The 18,902-nt window shown below is 40.0% G+C and overlaps 1 protein-coding gene and 1 long non-coding RNA gene across 2 annotated transcripts; both read left to right on the forward strand.

The window, feature by feature from the left end:
- Positions 1 to 3,124: 3,124 nt before the first annotated feature.
- LOC125378340 lies at positions 3,125 to 6,988 on the forward strand. The gene is made up of 5 exons (XR_007220207.1): positions 3,125 to 3,154; positions 4,101 to 4,169; positions 6,302 to 6,353; positions 6,702 to 6,769; positions 6,907 to 6,988. It is a non-coding gene; the product is annotated as an uncharacterized LOC125378340 (long non-coding RNA).
- A 366-nt stretch (positions 6,989 to 7,354) lies between these two features.
- LOC124138116 (sodium-coupled monocarboxylate transporter 2-like) lies at positions 7,355 to 16,746 on the forward strand. The gene is made up of 12 exons (XM_048393845.1): positions 7,355 to 7,360; positions 7,677 to 7,750; positions 7,927 to 8,064; positions 9,257 to 9,392; positions 10,162 to 10,250; positions 10,613 to 10,731; positions 11,276 to 11,346; positions 11,571 to 11,657; positions 12,358 to 12,557; positions 13,407 to 13,534; positions 15,496 to 15,587; positions 16,392 to 16,746. Exons 1-12 carry the CDS (start codon positions 7,355 to 7,357, stop codon positions 16,488 to 16,490), a joined length of 1,239 nt encoding a protein of 412 aa, XP_048249802.1. The 3' UTR covers positions 16,491 to 16,746.
- Positions 16,747 to 18,902: the final 2,156 nt, after the last annotated feature.

Below are 18,902 nucleotides of genomic sequence, written 5' to 3' on the forward strand. Positions count from 1 at the left end.
GTGCTATCGGAATGTCGCGTCGTGCTATCGCCATGTCGTTGCGTGTTATCATTTGGATATATCCTTAAAGTGTAATGAATAGCCTTGTTAGGATAGTAGTGAGTGAGTACGGTTTTACGCCGTTTTTAGCAACATTCCAGCAATATCACGGCGGGGGACACCAGAAATGGGCTTCACACATTGTACCCATGTCGGGAATCGAACCCGGTTCTTCGGCGTGACGAGCGAACGCTTTAACCACTAGGCTACCCGACCGCCCCTGTTAGGATAGTAAACGAAACTCGATTGGTCCGCAGTCCCTTAGAGTTTATAGTTGGTTGTAGTTGCAACAGTGAATGTTTTATAGCATACACAACGAGACAGCTAGGTACGTAATGAATGTAATTTGGCTTAAGGGACCATATATTATATATTTTGCAGTTCCAGCCTCTGACCCAATCTCATCGTAAATACCCTTGGCGGTTGGTAATTTAGTTGTTGCATACAATAACTATTTAAAGCTTGCATTAATATCGAGGCAGCGAGAATATCTCTGAGCCATTACCCACAACTTGGAACCTGTGACGTATTCAAACTGTATGCATAGTCCTTTTTTTAAACTGATGCATAATTATGACCGCATGAAAAAGGACAAAAACTGTGAATGTAACAATGAGCATGAACTGCAATGCGTCAATATAACATCCATATTAAAGAGTGAATACATTTCGTCATACAATAAAACACTCGAAAACGTTAATGTTAAAGAATATATAAATTACAAACTTCACATTTTTAAAAGTTATCCCATATATGATATACAACTGACAAATGTATCAGAGAAGGTAATTTTTAATCATTAATGTCCAAAGAAGGATTTGGGAAGACGACGCCATTGTTGCTGCAAAATGGTGCCAAGATCTTGCAAATTCTGTGGATGGTTCTGGAGAGTGCGCAGACTTCTGCCAAGAGCATCCCAGACGTGTTCGATGGGATTGAGGTCGGGAGACCTTGACGGCCAGTCCATGACGTTGACTCCTGCATTCTGAAGGAAATTCCTTGTCAAAATTGCTGTGTGGGGTCTGGCATTGTCGTGTTGGAAGATCAAACCGGGTCCATGTGCTGCCATAAAAAAGGCAGACGTTCTGGTGCCAGTACCTGGTCGCGGTAAGCAGCAGCGTTGAGGTTGCCACGGATGACAAGAAGCCTGGAACGTGCATTGCCACAGAAAGCACCCCACACCATGACACTTCCGCCTCGAAATCTGTCAACTTCCTGTACACAACACTAGGCGTAACGTTCATGACGGTGCCTCCACACCCTCGCCCTACCATCAGCAAATCGAAGATTAAATCGGGATTCATCACTGAAGACGACTTGATTCCAATTCCCCTGAGTCCATCGTAAGTGTCGCTGTGCCCACAATTGACGTTGACGTCTGTGTAATTGAGTCAGAATCGGCCCGCAGTATGGCCGTCGTGCTTGAAGGTGAGCAGTTCTCAGACGGTTTCGGACAGTTTGCGCACTCATTCTACCCCTAAATGGTTCATTTCTGGTTGATGTAGCCGTCAAAAATTGGTTACGGAGGTGACGTAAGACAATCTAACGATCCTCTGCATGTGACGTCACACGTGGTCGACCTGGCCGAGGGCGATCAGCGGTGGTACCCGTTTGCTGTAGACGCGTCTGTAAATCATAAACAGTCCGTCGACTACAACCCATCGTCCTTGCGACTTCAGCTACGGACGTTCCCGTCTGCAACATGCCGATGGCACGTTCAAGTTGCACATTTGAAAGGCGTGGCATGACAAATGGCCGTAAAGACTTTTGTTTTCTTGTGTTTTTCTTTTTTTTGTTAAAGAATGCTAACATGTATGGCTGAAAACACGTGCGGTATTATGGCCACGTGATCAGTTGCACGTGAAAAACCACTTTTGCCACTATAGTGCTGAGCACATGATTTTGATCGATTCACCTACACAAAAACGCGTGTGATCTGAAGACAATACGTGGCCATTACTGTTTAAATACACATTAAGGGCCCACAATGATAACTGGTCAAACTGTTAAAATTTTAGGATTGTGCAGTTTTTACTTTGGTTCAGTAAATTATTGTATGAATAGTCTCGATATTTTGGTATAATTAAGTCTTAAACGAAACCATGTTTTTTAAATGATTTAATATAGAAGGTGTAACACCATATTAAAACATGCTTTAATTATTCTCATTCCTTGAAACTACCACATCATTAAATGCAAAATTTGAAGATTATTGTGGTAAAATGTTCATTTCAAATTGATGAGTAAATTTGGGAAAAGGGTAAAATATGAAAACTTTTAAAATTATGGTCTTTGTTTTGCAAGATGTTCTTTTTAATAGGTTAATCGTTTCACTTAAAAAATATATCTGTTTTCGCAGGTGCAGCTGAAAGAAATATCTCGTCTTCATACACAATCCGAGACCTCCTCTCCCAGCCTCCAGAATATCAATGGTCGGTCCCTCGTAGTTCTAGTTTCATTTCTGCATACGATCTCTCCTGAAAACAAAATCAGTCAACATTTTATTGCATTGATTAGTTATGCATTGATACATATGTACGAACCGCATTCAGGTTTGACGTTTCTGTGCAACATTCCTGTATCTGATTTTGAAATAGCGTGAAATATATGTATGTGTCACCACTGACTGCATGTGGTTGACGGTGTATCAAGTTTCGCTGTTAAAATATCATTTGAATGATAATAGAGATATTTCACAGGTGCCTCCTGAGACACATCACCATCATTCATCATCACACGGCTGTTCTCAGACGTCGGTTTCGCGAGGACAGAATCCATGGCGAAGGTGTCTCTCGGACCCACTGACTATATCGTCGTATGTGGACTCTTATCTCTGTCTGTGGGGATAGGACTATATTACGCCATCAGGGGGAGGAGGAGGAACACCAGAGAGGAGTACCTGATGGGAGGACGGCGTCTCCACGTCATCCCGGTGACGTTGTCTCTGTATGTGACGTACATATCATCGACGGCCTTTATAGGGATGCCTGCAGAAACCTTCACTACTGGTTTTACATTTGCCCTGTTCGCTCTTGGCAGTATTGTTGCGATGTCCATCTCCATCTTCACAGTAGTACCGATGATGCATGCACTGCAGGTGACAAGTGTTTATGAGGTATGTCATGGATTTCATGGAAACAATGCGGTAAGCCACGATGGGCGATAGTGTTATCTATTGTTTCTTGTTTAAAGTTTAACTGCGTACTCAAAAATATGCCAGATGTATGCCAGCGGTCTGTAAAAAATCGAGTCTGGACCAGACAATCCAGTTATTGACATCGTGAACAACGATCTACGCAATTGGGATACAACGACCCGCATCAACTTAGTCGGCGAGCCTGACCACCCAATCCCGTTAGTCGCATTCTGACATTGGTTGCTGAAGACAAATTCTAATCCGGATCTATGTTACATCTCATGCACTTTCAATAATCTATACATGTTTTCACGAACACCTGGTGTCATAACTATTTTATAGTGATGCATTAACACGTGCTCATGATATAGTCGGAATCGAACAATCGACAATTAAGACTTCTTGTGAATATGGAACGTGATTTGTCGCAGTTAGTTCCTAAAGTGCACGTAAATAAAGCTGAGGAAATGCGTCTTCCATGTAAAGGGTATATTTGTCTCAGCCAGTTTTATAAGCAAGAGCCCTGTAAGATTGAGTGAGTGAGTGAGTATGGTTTTACGCCGCTTTTAGCAATATTCCAGCAATATCACGGCGGGGGACACCAGAAATGGGCTTCACAAAATGTACCCATATGGGAATACGAACCCGGGTCTTTGGCGCGACGAGCGAACGCTTTAACCACAAGGCTACCAAACCGCCCCAAGCCCTGTAAGATGTACGCTGTGGACATTGTACAATCATAGGTAACATTAATTTCATATTCAGACGTTGCTCAACGACTTTGCCAAAGGATTTTTTTTTCATACGTCTTGCCTGGGAGACAACCTATAACTTAAGAAATTAATAACTAATTGAAAATGAATGTCAGGTATATGAATTTGAGACAGAAAACTCAATTTGTAACTTATACTATTTGTCCTTTCAGTATTTCCATCTGCGATTCGGGTCGGTGGCATTCAGACGTTGTATCAGTGTTGTGGGAATGTTGCAGAACGTAAGTTACCGTGTGCGACGTAATAAGCGCCCGGGGCGTTCTCAAAATTAGAAATACGGGGCTATCATTAGAATATAATTTTGGTGAGTTGAAAGATCGTAAATTTCGTTGTTTATGCTGACAGCCTGAAATGATACAAAAGAAAATGATGTGCGTATCATACACGACAGATTCTTTTCCAGAATTTAATTGCCCATAATTAAGGATGCATATAACACACGAGTGCGTATCATACACGAATAAATAAGTCTTGTATACATTGATCAATCGGAAGGAGTGTTAATTGGGATTGTTCACCAGCTAATATATTAGTAAATATCTCAGTGGGCGCTTATTACGTCGAATACGGTATTGTTGTATTTATATAATTACGAACGAGGGAGGGATGGCTGAAGAGTTCTGAGTCTTACTGCGAAAGATGTATGTTAACTCTTAACTATTTACAATACTGTCAATGCTTATAGGCAGCATTTGAACCAAACAAACAATTGGGTAGCATATTTCTGCAGGCATCGAAGTGACTAGGTCTTCTCTGTTGATGAAAATAGACAAAACTGGCTACAGTGCTGTCATCAGTTATGATAATGGCGCTAAACTTAGAATACCGACACTTTCGTCGATGGCTAGGTAGTACAGACCTTTGGGATTAACTGAATTTAGATGCTGAGGTAGAGACAATCAACTCTAGTTGAATGTTATTCAATTTGGTGACACTGTGTTTAGAAATAAGAACAGCGTAACACTTCCAATGCAATGTATACGTTTTTGAAACCGCGACGTCATCACAGCGAAGCACTGAGCGGTGTGCAAAGCCAGCTGACGGCCAGGCGCCATGAGGGAGAAGCCAGGGTGTTGGTGATGCCTACTATTTGTACCAGAAAGTATACAAAAGCTATATCGACTGCCTCTTCCCAACTGTCACTTTGAATAAATTTCACACAGCTTTGGTAACATTCCAGCAGTATCACCGCGAGGTCACCGGGACTTGTCTTCACACATTATCCCTATATGGAGAATCGAACCCGGACCTTCGTCATGACGAGCAGTTTTCACCACTCCCTACCCCACCGGCACGATACGGTCAACCTTTACGCGAACATCCGTTATCCTCACTAATCGATAGTGATTAATAAACACATGGTAATGATATGGATGGAATCTTTCAATGAAATCCGCTTTCAGTAGATATTTGTGATAATCATGGACATGTGTTTTGTCGCTTTTATTTACCAAGTCGACCCCCAGACATATCACTATCTTGGTAGCATTACAAAAAAGAAACTGTGTGGGCCAAGACATTAAAACTGTCCCCAACTATGCGTCAGACGGGACTGCTGCAACATATGATTTAGATTTAGTCCTCGAGTGGTCCTTCGGGATATCTACCAATGTGCAACATGAAGGCAACCTCAAATTAAAAAAATGAAGATTCTTTTTCATCATTTCGTCATGTGGCACACACAGTTGCAAAACTGCGAACGAGACCTCCATCCATGTTGATTCATCACTGAATCATCAATTAATGGACCGCCTCCGTGGTCTAGTGGCAGAGCGTCCGCCTGCAGAGCGGAAGGTCCGGGATTCGATTCCCGGCCGCGTCATACGAAAAGACGTTAAAAGATGGTACTTTTTGTTACCCTGTCTGGCGCTCGGCATTTAGAGGCTGAAACAAGTACTGGTCGGCTCGGAGTCAGTAGGGGTATTCATGTTAAACTGCGGCTTGGTATCACAGTGAACTAGCACTTTAAATCGGCATCAGTACAAGCAGCCACACACACACACACACGTGCATGCACGTCGCTACATAAGTGCAATAATCTTGGACGCAACGTTAAACCCAATTTCACCTTACCTATAACAATTTACACTCTAACGACATGTATTAAAGGGTGCCTGCTCTATTATATATATCGGATACATATTCAAAGGAAAACCATTCTAAATTGAAAAAAGTAACTGCTTTGCCAAAGACAGGTAATAGCCATAGCATATGTTTCGACAGAAATAAAAGTACAAGGTAGATTTCAACTCACCTGCGATTAGTATACTGTCGAGTTGGGGTTGTTTTCGCGAGTGAAGAATATTGATGAAATTCATATTGTTTCGATTACTTCAATGTTGTTCTTTTCCAGATCTTTTTCATCGCTGTGGTTTTATTATCACCAGCAGTAGCGATAGAAACAGGTAAATATAACCATTCACGTTGTATTCCTTAAGAGAAAAGTTAATATAGTCTACCCATATTCATCTCCATGTATTTAGTGGGCACATGTTGCCTAATCGAATGAGTAGAGTTTAGTCCCTTGTAAGAAACCTATAATTGGAGTTCGAATCCCAGATTCGCTGTGATTATGCTTCTAGGTTTGTCAGCATCATCCCAGTGCTAGTTGTTTTCCCACGCCAAGCAGGCAAGTCGTGATGTAACACAATACTGATCCAAGTGACGTTTAACAAACACACCGTCTGTAGTTTAAGAATACACTGTGATTTCCATCTGGCTTGCAACAAATTCTGACGTTTGTGTCCTCACAGTTGCTGGTCTCCCATTGTGGGTGTCGGTGCTGCTTGTAGGAGCTATTGCAACACTCTACACGGCCATTGTGAGTTGATCATACATTGTCATTGATCATTTAAGATTGTTCATTCTGTTATCTTTCATAATACATCAAGACGAGAAAATGAAATACCGTCTTTTGAACTTCCCTATGCCATATTTTCAATCACTTTTGTGTCACAGGGTGGAATACGAGGGGTGGTTGTGGTGGATATGTTTCAGGCCCTTGTCATGGCTGCTGGAGTTTATGCAACTGTCTCTAAGGTAATAAATTTCACTACATTAAATGTACATGTATGTAATCATATTTTTTACGACCAAAAGGGGCACACAAAACGCAACTATTTACATAAGTATTTGATCAATACAGTGTTTATCTAAATGCAACCATACATGTTAAAATATAATCTGTGCTCCACGACTTTGTTCCCACCTCTTGTGTATCCAGATCCAGATATAGTACTAAGTATCAATGTCAGATTAACCTGTGCTGGAAAGAACAAGAGCAAAGCATATCGGCGTTAGCGAATGAGTTCATTGTTGTTGCTGAAAGGACTTCATTGTGACCTGAAACACATGGTTTAGATTGCAGTCCTCGAGTGGTCCTTCGGGATATCTACCAATGTGCAACATGAAGGCAACCTCTAAATAAAAAAATAAAGATTCGTTTTCTAACGTCAATGCATTATTTCGTCATGTGGCACTCACGGTTGCAAAACTGTGAAAGAGACCTTCATCCATGTCCATGAAAGGGTTACTACAGTTACCTCATTAAGAGACTCAGATCATGTTACTGGTTATGCCATTCCAGAATTGTTTGATGATTTCAAGGATTCATTAATATACTTTTCATCAGGAATTTACCTTTCGGGCTCTTTAGAATATGTTTCAGCAGGCATTCGAGACTGATTATTCACTGGCGTTGACGTTTTGGATAAATGTGTTTGTTTCAGGGAGTGTATGACATCGGTGGGATTGGACTAACCTGGGATCTGGCAGTCCAGGGAGGGCGAGTCCCGCCTGTAGAGTAAGATTTCTATATCACATGGACATTCCTCAAAGGAGTTTTGAATCGAACATTGGCTTACAAATCCTATTCGAGTTCATCTGTAAATTGTCTTTTATTCTGCAAGGAAGCAAAGCAAATACCATGAAGGCATTTATGGACATATGTTCTACGTTTTATATCCTTTATTCCTTAAGGTTCAGTGTAGATCCACGTGTACGCCACTCGTTCTGGGCTCTGGTGGTGGGAGGCGGCAGCATGTACATGGGGTATGTCTTCGACCAGTCAGCTATACAGAGAATATGTGCTCTTCCTACTGTCAGGCAGGCCAAACTGTAAGTTATAAACACATTTACTGGATCCGTCATTAGTTTGTGTGATAGTGTTGTTGGTGAATGTATCGGCACATTATCAGTCATGACCATTGTTGACATTCGACAAGTGCACATGGGTAGTTGCAGGGTTTTCTCCAAAGGCAATTCAATTTCAACAAATATGGTGAGCATTTACCAGGTCTGTTCTCATGATATTAAATGACCATTAAAATCTTTACAGATGTCAAAGATAGCTGAAAAAAATTAAATTGGAAAGCTTCACATCACACTAATGCTATATACATGTATCTCCAGTCGGGGTTATTAAGCAGCCCCTTTGATGTGTTTGCTAAAATTTGAACACGGCCGCCGCCACCACAATTACAATTTTCTCAACCACAGGCTCATGACATGTGTTAGAGATTGCATATCTGATATACACCCAACGTACCCCTGAGCTATTTATCGGACATACTATTGGATGACCTCGAAGGGCAAAGTCACGCGGTATGAACAAGGCGTCAAACATGTACAGATAACCTGAGCAATTATGCTTAGAATTTGATGACACTCTGTACTTAGAACACAATTGATATATAAAGTGAATAACTTAAACCCTACAAGTGTATGCTTCTCCATTTACATATGTCCTTGTTTATTGTGATCCCATTGCTAATGCTTACTTGCGACTGCCTTCGTGGCTAAGTGGTAGAGCACCTGCCCGGAGAGCGAAAGGTCGCGTCATACCAAAAGACGTTAAAAGATGGTATCCTTCTTTGCGCTCGGCATTAAGGGTATAAACAAGGACTGGTCGGCTCGAAGTCAGTATACTGTGTCTGAGTGGGGTATTCATGTCCGACCGCCCCTGATGCCTTTAAAGCAGAAGTAAATATAACTTGTGTTTAGGGTACTTACCTTGAGGGCGCATGACAACATACGGGATACACAAGTATAAATATAGATGTTAAAGTGGTCAGCTGTCACCTGATTTGGTAAAATCAAAATGGTTCCTGATGTTTCTGGTGAGAAGGTTAAACACCTTTTTGGTTGAGGTATTGGGTGGACAGAAGGATGTGACAGTGTGGATAGTTGCTCTTTCTACCACTCACTTGGTGTTCCTGCTCCAGTTAATTACTTACAGAGAGTCGTGATTTGGGTGTGATATTGCCCTCTATGCCAATTGCTGCATATAATCAATCACTCACTGTTACAGCACCTACGCCCTCACCACAGTCGTGACAAGCATATCCTTTGTGACCTTAAGTTTCCTTGGACTCGTGGCCTACAGCTACTACACAGTTCGAGGATGTGACCCGTTCAAGGCTGGATACCTCAAGAACAGAAATCAGGTAACACATATATATTAGATAATGCCATTGGTTTGAATAAGATTTGTGAAATGTCTTTATATCACTCACGTCAGTTTATGTGGTTACTCTTGGAAGCACCTTCACATATATTTGTTGATCTAAGCATTAGCCATGATACCAGCGTGTCTGCAACTTCTTGCTGCTGCGCCTTCAGCTTTACCCGCTATGCCAACATGCCTACAGTATTACTGTATATGCCTTCATGTCTACCGATTTACCCTCAATGCCAACATGCCTACAGCATTACTGTATATGTCTTCATGTCTACCGATTTACCCGCTACGCCAACATGCCTACAGTATTACTGTATATGTATTCATGTCTATCGATTTACCCGCTATGCCAACATGCCTACAGCATTACTGTATATATCTTCATGTCTACCGATTTACCCTCAATGCCAACATGCCTACAGCATTACTGTATGTGTCTTCATGTCTACCGATTTACCCTAAATGACAATATGCCTACAGCATTACCGTATGTGTCTTCATGTCTACCGATTTACCCTCTATGCCAACATGTCGGTATTAAAGTTTTTGTAAATATTGGAAAGAAGATATTAGAAAGCATCATTAAGAAGAAAAAATCAATTAAATAATTAAAACAAATCTTAATGTGATCAACCATTTCATTGTTTAGTACAACGTAACCATTCTTTTCAATATCGATTGTATACATTCTTAAAAAAAGAACATTTATGTAAAGGTGCCTGTCTCAAGTGTTCAACTGATCCTTACTTTCGCAGCTCGTCCCCTATTTCGTGATGGAAATATTCCATGGTTTCCCAGGCATGTCTGGTCTTTTCTTAGCAACAATATTCAGTGCAGCACTCAGGTGAATATAATGCTTATTTTGTTCTTTCAGTGAAATTTAATTTCAATCAGTTCTCGTGTCTGGCATGGCCAGGGGAGGTATTTAGATTATTAAAAGATGAAGAGTGGAGGATAAGAGGATGGAGTTAGTGGGTTAGAGAGTTCAACAATTTGTTTTATTCCAGTTGCGAATCTGACATTCAGTAGTGTCATACTATTACCAACAATGCATATCTAAATTCGCCGTTCCATTAATCATCATTTACACGTATGCAATAGATGAGTCATTTGCATTTACTTTTAAATACCACTTTCACTTGTACCCAATCCTTCCCAGGTAATGTAAATAACATATGTTTAAATGAAAACGTATGTATTTCTAAGTTCTGTGTCTTCCGTCATAAACGGCCTCGCCGCCAACACCATCGAGGATCTACTACGACCAGCGTTTGACCGGTACAACACAACCGAGAAAGGAAAAATCTTCATCGCCAAAATATCAGGTATATAAAAGCGACAAAACCCTTTCCATCTTCATAAGAAATATGTACCGAAAGCATAATCAATTATACGATTCCGACAATATCATGAGCATGTGTATATCACTGTCACATACTAGTACTTATGAACCAGTTGTTCGCGACCCTACCCCACCGGTGGCACCCATCACAAACACATGCAAAGGCAAATCAAATGTTCCCTGATCAAACACGAGAACATATGGAACAAGTCAAAACAGAGAATTGCATCGGACACCATTCATTGATGCATCACATTTGGAAATGTCTTTCAAATGTCTACCATAAAGCTGTTTGAAAACTTTACTAAGGCATACATTGAATGTTGTAACCTTGATAACCATGTTACTTAAAGTGGAAAAAGCAAATTGTATAGACATGATATCATGTGGCACTGTTTCCACAACATTGCATAATCAACTAAAAACTACACCTACAACTACAACTACAACCTATTGCCATAACAATAGAGCAATAAACATTAAGATAAGCCTGTATATTACGTTCATATGGTAAACCACCATTTCAGTGTTCTTCTTTGGAGGACTTTGCGTGAGCTTGTCTTTTGTTGCGCGGACTCTGCCAGGAACTGTGGTCCAGGTCAGTGCCATGTCTCTTATATTGACACAATTCCTGCAATAAAGGCTAATGTCAGGTTATTGGTAATCGTGTTTCTTATGCAACATGAACAGCAACATAACTTAACGTTTATGGTTTTAGAGTGATATTTTGAAAATGCCTTTTAAGTTCGTTTTGAAATTTTAAACTGCAACGTACTTAGACAAACAGGTCGATGTTCGCTTAGTTAATGCTGCACTTTGCAGGCCGCAATCGGATTTGTTGGAGCTTGTGCAGGTCCTGTCTTCGGGATTTTCCTCTTAGGAGCTTCAACTCCGTGGGGAAACATAGCGGTAAGTACTGGAGGGACAGCATACTTTTGTGAGGACTGAAGGGAGAATATACTATACGGAGTACTGAAAGGGTAATATACTATTGGGTGTACTAAAAGGATACCATACCATAGTCTCCTATTTAAAACAGATTTCTATAACTTGCCCATAATATATACCAGACCTTGGGAAAACAATCTATAACTGAGGAGTGATAAGTTCTTTGGGGAACTTTGAATCATCCTATCATAAAAAGATCAGGGGATCTTGCAGGCTAGGGTAACACCCATTAACATTGTTCAGAGTCGAATATTGGTGCACAACTCTAGCAACTTGTGGTCTGGCGTTATAGGAGGTCCTCGATTAAAGCATTCAATCATTTCGACATTTTATCATTTCAGAAACCTAATCAGGGCATTCAAAAGCGTTGTTTATCTCTGCTTCTCCGGAAAGTGCAGGAGTGGCAATTGTTAGGGATTGAATATCTGGCCTTATTTTAGGGAACATTCAATGCAATTACTGCTGACGTTCTGTGGTATAGAAAATTAAGTGATACTTGAATCAGACACCTCTGTGGCTTTATATATACGTTCAAACAGTATTTAGCATATTATATTGTCCCGTGAGTATACCCATAGCAAACTGACAAACAATTCATATCCATGTGCATATTGCATTGTCAGCTGTTATGTCTGATGTGTTACATGTGCCCGTCCAAAAGGGGGCTGCGTCTGGCTTGGTGGTGTCTCTGGTGCTGAACGCGTGGATCACTCTCGGCGGCATCATGTACGGACGTAGACCTGTACCACTACCACCAGCACCAGGTAACTTCTGTCACGTTCAGGAAGTGGCCAACATAACAGGCCTGTACCTCCCTGACCCCTTCAACAACAGTACAGGCTACATTGATTTCAGCACAAGGTAAGACGTCCATCTAACAACATCCCTTAATGATAAGACACTCTTTGAGAAATCACTTAACTGTGCTTTTAGTGAAATGATGTTGAGTTTATTTTAGACAAAGGGACGAAATGTTTAATTCCATTTGTCGATGCTTTTATGTCATATCAAATCTTAATTCAATCAATTTCCTTTATCCTCAACATTTGCTATTAATATCAATATATTCTCCAGATATCTTTATCCATGAACATATCTAATTAGTACCAACATATATTTGTATTGACATACTCTTTATGCAGGAACACAATATCATACTAGTATCAATATATTCTCTAAAATCCGCATCCATAAACAATGTATGATATCAGTATTAACATTGTCTCTGGATATATATATATATATCTTTATCCATGAACATAGTATCATATTGGTATATATACTGCATCGTGAGGGGACACGGACGGTCAGGTAAACTAAGGCACTGCAATTAGCTGTGCAGAACTGCGTGCCTTGGGCTCGCCAGAAACCTATGATTGTGGGTTCGAATCCCGGTTTTCCCCGATTATGATTCTAGGTTTGTCAGCACCATACTCATGCACCAAAGTGGTAAACGTCTGAGGCTTGCATCACATCTGGCCTTCCTCCACATTTAGCTGACACTGGACTACAGTTCAAAGGGGCTTCAAACTCATTCACAATCACACTATCGTGATCTTTATTATTAATAATGAATATAATATCATATTAGTATAAACTAGAAGGAACATTCGTGATTATCCAACTGTGTTGTATATAGAGGGATCACTGTGATAGAGGGTAACACGCTTATATGCAACAATGGCGACTGACAAATAGTTTATGCTGTAGTTCACCTATCCCTGTGGCCGGTATTGACTCAGGAGGTAACCCCCTCTACAACATCTCATACATGAACTATGCCCTGACGGGATGGCTGATCGCGTTCTTGGTTGGGTTGGCTGTCAGTCTGGCGACCAGTGAGTTCTTTTCATTAGCATAAATCATATTCAAGTTCTATGTAACTATTCAAAATATGTAACCCACCGGGAAAAAAAGGACCTTATCGGTGCTGGGATACAATTGTGCTATGACGTCAACTGTACGGACTGTACAAACATATTTTACTTTTCTCTCGTTAGTTCGCAATGTAATGAAAACATTATTTCAAAACCTTTCAGCATACATGTCTACTTTCAATTAATCAAACATAATATCTAAAACCTGCAATTATAACATAAACAGTTATAAGTCGGAATATGGGTCCAAACGTCTGATGCCATGTATCTCTGCAATAAATATGAATTGAAGCTTTTGAATAGTATATTTGTGTTCCTAAGATACTGTAGTTTTAAAATATAATAAGAAGTAAAATGTTATTTTAGACTTATCTGATGTTCGGTCACATATGATCAATTAATGGCTATGCTCTGGTCGGATGACTGATTGTGTTCTGTGAGGGGATGATGGTCTGCCCACTGAGTACTCAGTCCTCAGTTCATAAATACACTTTCCGAGTCGATTTCTGTGCTTGTCTGTCTGTTTGTTTGTTTGTTTGTTTGTTTGTTGTTTAACGCTGCACTCAGCAATATTCAAGCTTTATGAAGGCTGTCTGTAAATGATCGAGTCTGGACCACACAATCCAGTGATTGATATCCTGAGCATCGATCCACGCGACTGGGATATGATGACATGCATCAAAAAAGTCTGACCACCAGATCCCGCTAGTCGCCTTTTACGGCAAGCATGGGTTGCTGAAGACCTATTCTAACCGGGATTTTGACGGGTGTGATTTCATTTCATGGACATATGTCATAAAACATCATAACACGGACATGATCCTGGTACCGTTGTACAAAACAACCTTAGCACTACGTCTGTCGTTAGTATAATATGTTAAGGTATGGGAGGTACGATCACCTCAGTTCTAAGATAGCTTTGGACAAGGACACCAGGCTCGATTTCTGTGCATTGACTTTTGCCATAAAACATCATGAAACTGACAATATCCGGGTACAACACCAAAGCCAATTATTTGCATTCATTAAATTTAAGATTTAGATAAACATGTTTTCGCTTTCTTCATCACAGGGATGGGTACTTATCGATTACAGAAAACACAAGATAACCGCACAGCTGTATTTCGCGTAACTATCCTTTTCAAAATTCTGACTGGGAGAATTCTTTAACTCAATAATATATTCCTAAGCGAATATATTTCACGCATGAAACAATAATATATTATGTATCTAGCAACATTTGACCATCTGTATCTGATTTCTTAATGTTTATGGTATCATTTCTTATATCTTATCTGATTCTGGTTGTAATTCATTTACAATCAATTTATTCACCAGTTTCTGGTCAAGTAATTTATAGTTGAGAACATGTAGAATAATATGTATTCTATGTACAATAAATAATGTATTTACTTAAACGATGAAAAACGTGTGAATACTAATGGGTGCACATTACTGTGCCTGGGTTCTTTTTAAAACTATAGAAATTCGAACAAAATAGATATTTCTGTCCGCAAACGACGTTGTCATGTATTATTTATATCAGAGTATAATTATAGTTTAATCTAATCGTCATTTCAAGTCACTCTTTCTTTCAAGGATCTACTTATAACAATGTACGACCGCCTCCGTGGTCTAGTGGTAGAGCGTCCGCCCGGAGAGCGGAAGGTCCGGGGTTCGATCCCCGGCCGCGTCACACCAAAAGACGTTAAAAGATGGTACTTGTTGTTACCCTGTCTGGTGCTCGGCATTAAGGGGCTAAAGCAAGGACAGGTCGGCTCGGAGTCAGTGTACTGTGTCTGAGTGGTGTATTAATGTTAAACTGCGGCATGGTATCTCAGTGGGCTAGCACTATAAATCGGCATCAGTCCGGACTAGTACGTCAAATGCGTCAAATGAAACTCATCTGATTATGTTGTCAGAACACTGGCATGAGCCAACGAGGGATGAGAGGCTCCTTCTGCCCTTTGTGAGGCGATTCTGGAGACTGAACCAGGCAGATGAACTACAGCAGGTGAGGAATCGTAACAGTGACATACACAACGTTCGTAGCGCTTGTGATGATGTAAATAAACCCACTTAGCCTTACTATGATGCGTATGTAGAATCCATGCGTGGAATTAAGCCTTGTGTTTGAACTTCATGATGTGGTATTGGAGGAGAGTCAAGAAGGTCTTACTACTTTCATGAACTATCAACAGCATGCGGAAAATAACAGAAAAAAACCCTCAAACATTGCATCTGTGCCGATAGATTTCATAGCAAAATGCTTCAACATGTAAATGTTCGATTAATCATCTGTCTAAATACATATATGACGCTATTAAACTTAAATGTCGCTCCATACGTAAAGTTTATTAGGTTATATGTATATTATCTAAAAAAGGCAAATATCATGTCTTTGTATGTCTATGGGCCTGTGGCCTTAGAACTTTTGAATAAAATCATCATTATTCTGTCAATATGTACTACGCCACCCTCGGCCCCTGTTCTGGATGAGAAAATGTGTTGACAATATATCATCAATGTGTAGTTTAAAAGTATTACTATTCATTTGACATCAGGCATATGTACATGGAGAAGCAGTGTGAAACATGAACATATGGCACAAAACGGAAGCGATGCAGTCCGAAGACCCAGTCAGTTGTTAGGGAAATATGTGAGCTTGTCCAGTCAAACAATAAGTCTATTCATTCGTCAAGGATGAGGGTACTATAAATAATATACACACCATTTCTATTTCATTATATTATTGTCTTGCCTTCAGCATGTGTGCAGACAACATACTGAAATATTTAAGACACATCCATTGTTTCAGGCGGTGAAACTGAGGCATTCTGGGGAGCATTCTGTGGAAGGACCACAAACTCAAAAGCGGTTGATCAGTTTTGGAAATCAAACTTCTGATATGATATGATCTGCATTCATAAAAATATGACTTTACTGTCAGGAATTGTAGGCGTTTATATTACCATCCTCCCTCACTATACTATGTTCGAAGTGTAATTCAAATTGATAATACGGTTTCATACAAAAAGATGAATATATACGTTTAACATCTTTGATGATTCGCTTAGAGGATGCTTATTTTGAGCAATGAAAATTATGGAATGTGTGTGTCACAAAGAGTTTTATTGACGGAGTTGGAACTTCGTGGTTGCTTCATAACACTTCACTGGGTGTCCTTCACGCAAGGATCCCAAGGTGCATACGATATCCATTAGAGTATATTATGTTATGTAAGAGTAAATATAACTAAAAGAGACCAAACCCTTTCAGTTATCATTGGACACCTCTGCTTACGGCAGACTCTATTGTACGATTCCGACTACATCATAACCTCGTGTTTATGGATCATTATCAACTGGTGTATGTACCAGGATACATACAAATATAACCTCTAAGGCATTACGGTGTTATTTCCGTGTTTGGTTTGAATTATTTTTTGTCATCCTTATCAATGACACCCTGGCCACTCGTACTCTTCCGTAAAGCTAGTCACGGAAAGAGGCGAGTTGTTACGAAGTGCAAGTAGTGAAAACGTGAGACTGTGAACGGAACAAACCTATTGAATGTCTTAAATTTATCACTAGAGCTTACTGTTTGGTACCTGTTCTTATTCACTTCACCCTCACTTTCTATTGGCCTTGACCGAAGATTAACATTATTTCAATTTCCTGCGGCTGTTAGTACTAAAAGATCTTTACAAAATGTAATGCATTGTACATCTAATAAGTTCAAAAATAACATAATAATGGGCTGAATGATTTGGCACTTCGCATGGTTGACACTCAAATCTGTACCGTCCAGCAGTACAGAACCATCAACAAAATCAACACTGACATTGAGATTATGTCCCACATCCTTGGCTCGTTTACGAAAACTGAAGTCTTGACATGCTTCACAAGAGAATCATGAGACAAATAAATGTGTGCAAAAGTGCACAAAACAGTTCTATCATGAAGAGCTCCAACGTTATTCAAACCATGTCCTCTCATAATGATTGGTAAATATAAGCGATTGAGGGAATAGCGAGGGTGGTGGGATCTATTGTCTGACATGATTCTTCGCGTGAGGTGTCAATATCCTGCATTTCTTGTTTTGTCCAATCAGCAACACCAAACGAATATGAAATGACGGGTACAGCATAAGTTATTGTGGCTTTAACTTTATTGCGAGCGTACAGCTCTGAACTTCAGATTTGTACTCTGTCCGAAGTTCTACTTCTTCTTCTTCTTCTTCTTCTAGATTTTTAAATGTTTTGCCGTTTTCCCTTTACATTCACGTTGCAGGCCACGCTCAGGGTTTGGTGTTTACCATACCCTTTCTGTTTCATTTCTAAAACGATATCTCAGTCCTTGCACGGACGTCACAATATATCTAATACACAGTGTGCTTTCCTTAAATATTCATATCAGAAAACATTTCCATAATCATAAGCATTTCCATTTTCATAAGCAATGTTCAAAAGGAATGAAATGTGTTTGTCGCTTTCATTAATAAACCGTTAAATACATGACAAATAATTGCACTGAATAACTTACACGAAAACAATGCAAACAGTTGGTTAACGTTACGTGACGATTCTTTCAACCAAACGGGTGACAACGTTTGTTATATATCATTAAGCTACAAAGATGAAAAAGATACTTTTCACAGCCATTTCAGCGGTGTTAATGAGCGAACTATATGGGTGGCTCTTTCAACAAGAACACAAACCTTGGACGATTCGAGTATTTTTGTTCTTGCTTTATGCTACCAACTGAGCATAATCAGTGATCACCGTGTCACTTCTTAACCCTCATGGTGCCTGGACGTCAGTCAGCCTGCATACCGCTCAGTGCCGCACTGTGATGACGTCGCGGTTTCAAAAACAGATACATTGTATCAAAAGTGTTACAAGGTTCTTATTTCTTCACACAGTGTAACCAAATTGTATAACATGCAACTGGAGTTGATTGTCGTTCCATCAGTATCTAAACTCACCAAATCCAAAAGATCTATGCAATGCCTAGCCATCGATAAGAGTGCTGGTATTGTAAGTTTCCTACTTTTCTGCATTGATCCTAATATGGAAGCACCCGAATATGGCAAGTAAAGTCAAGTAAGCGCCCTTGCGTGAAATCCAAATGTCCATTAATTCATATCATTGGCAAGTACATATCCTAACGGTGACAGACACATGACATTTATGTCGAAGTACACATTAATTGAGAATTTTCCGTGGGTTATATTTGCCGATAAAAAATCCCGACGAAATTGTCCGTGTTTTGGACGTCAAAACAAAATTGACGGAAGTGGTCGTGATTGGTTCATACGCAGACTGTTT

This window comes from Haliotis rufescens, unplaced genomic scaffold, assembly GCF_023055435.1.
Source record: "Haliotis rufescens isolate VD_foot unplaced genomic scaffold, xgHalRufe1.0.p SCAF_12, whole genome shotgun sequence".
Taxonomy (NCBI): Eukaryota; Metazoa; Mollusca; class Gastropoda; order Lepetellida; family Haliotidae; genus Haliotis; species Haliotis rufescens.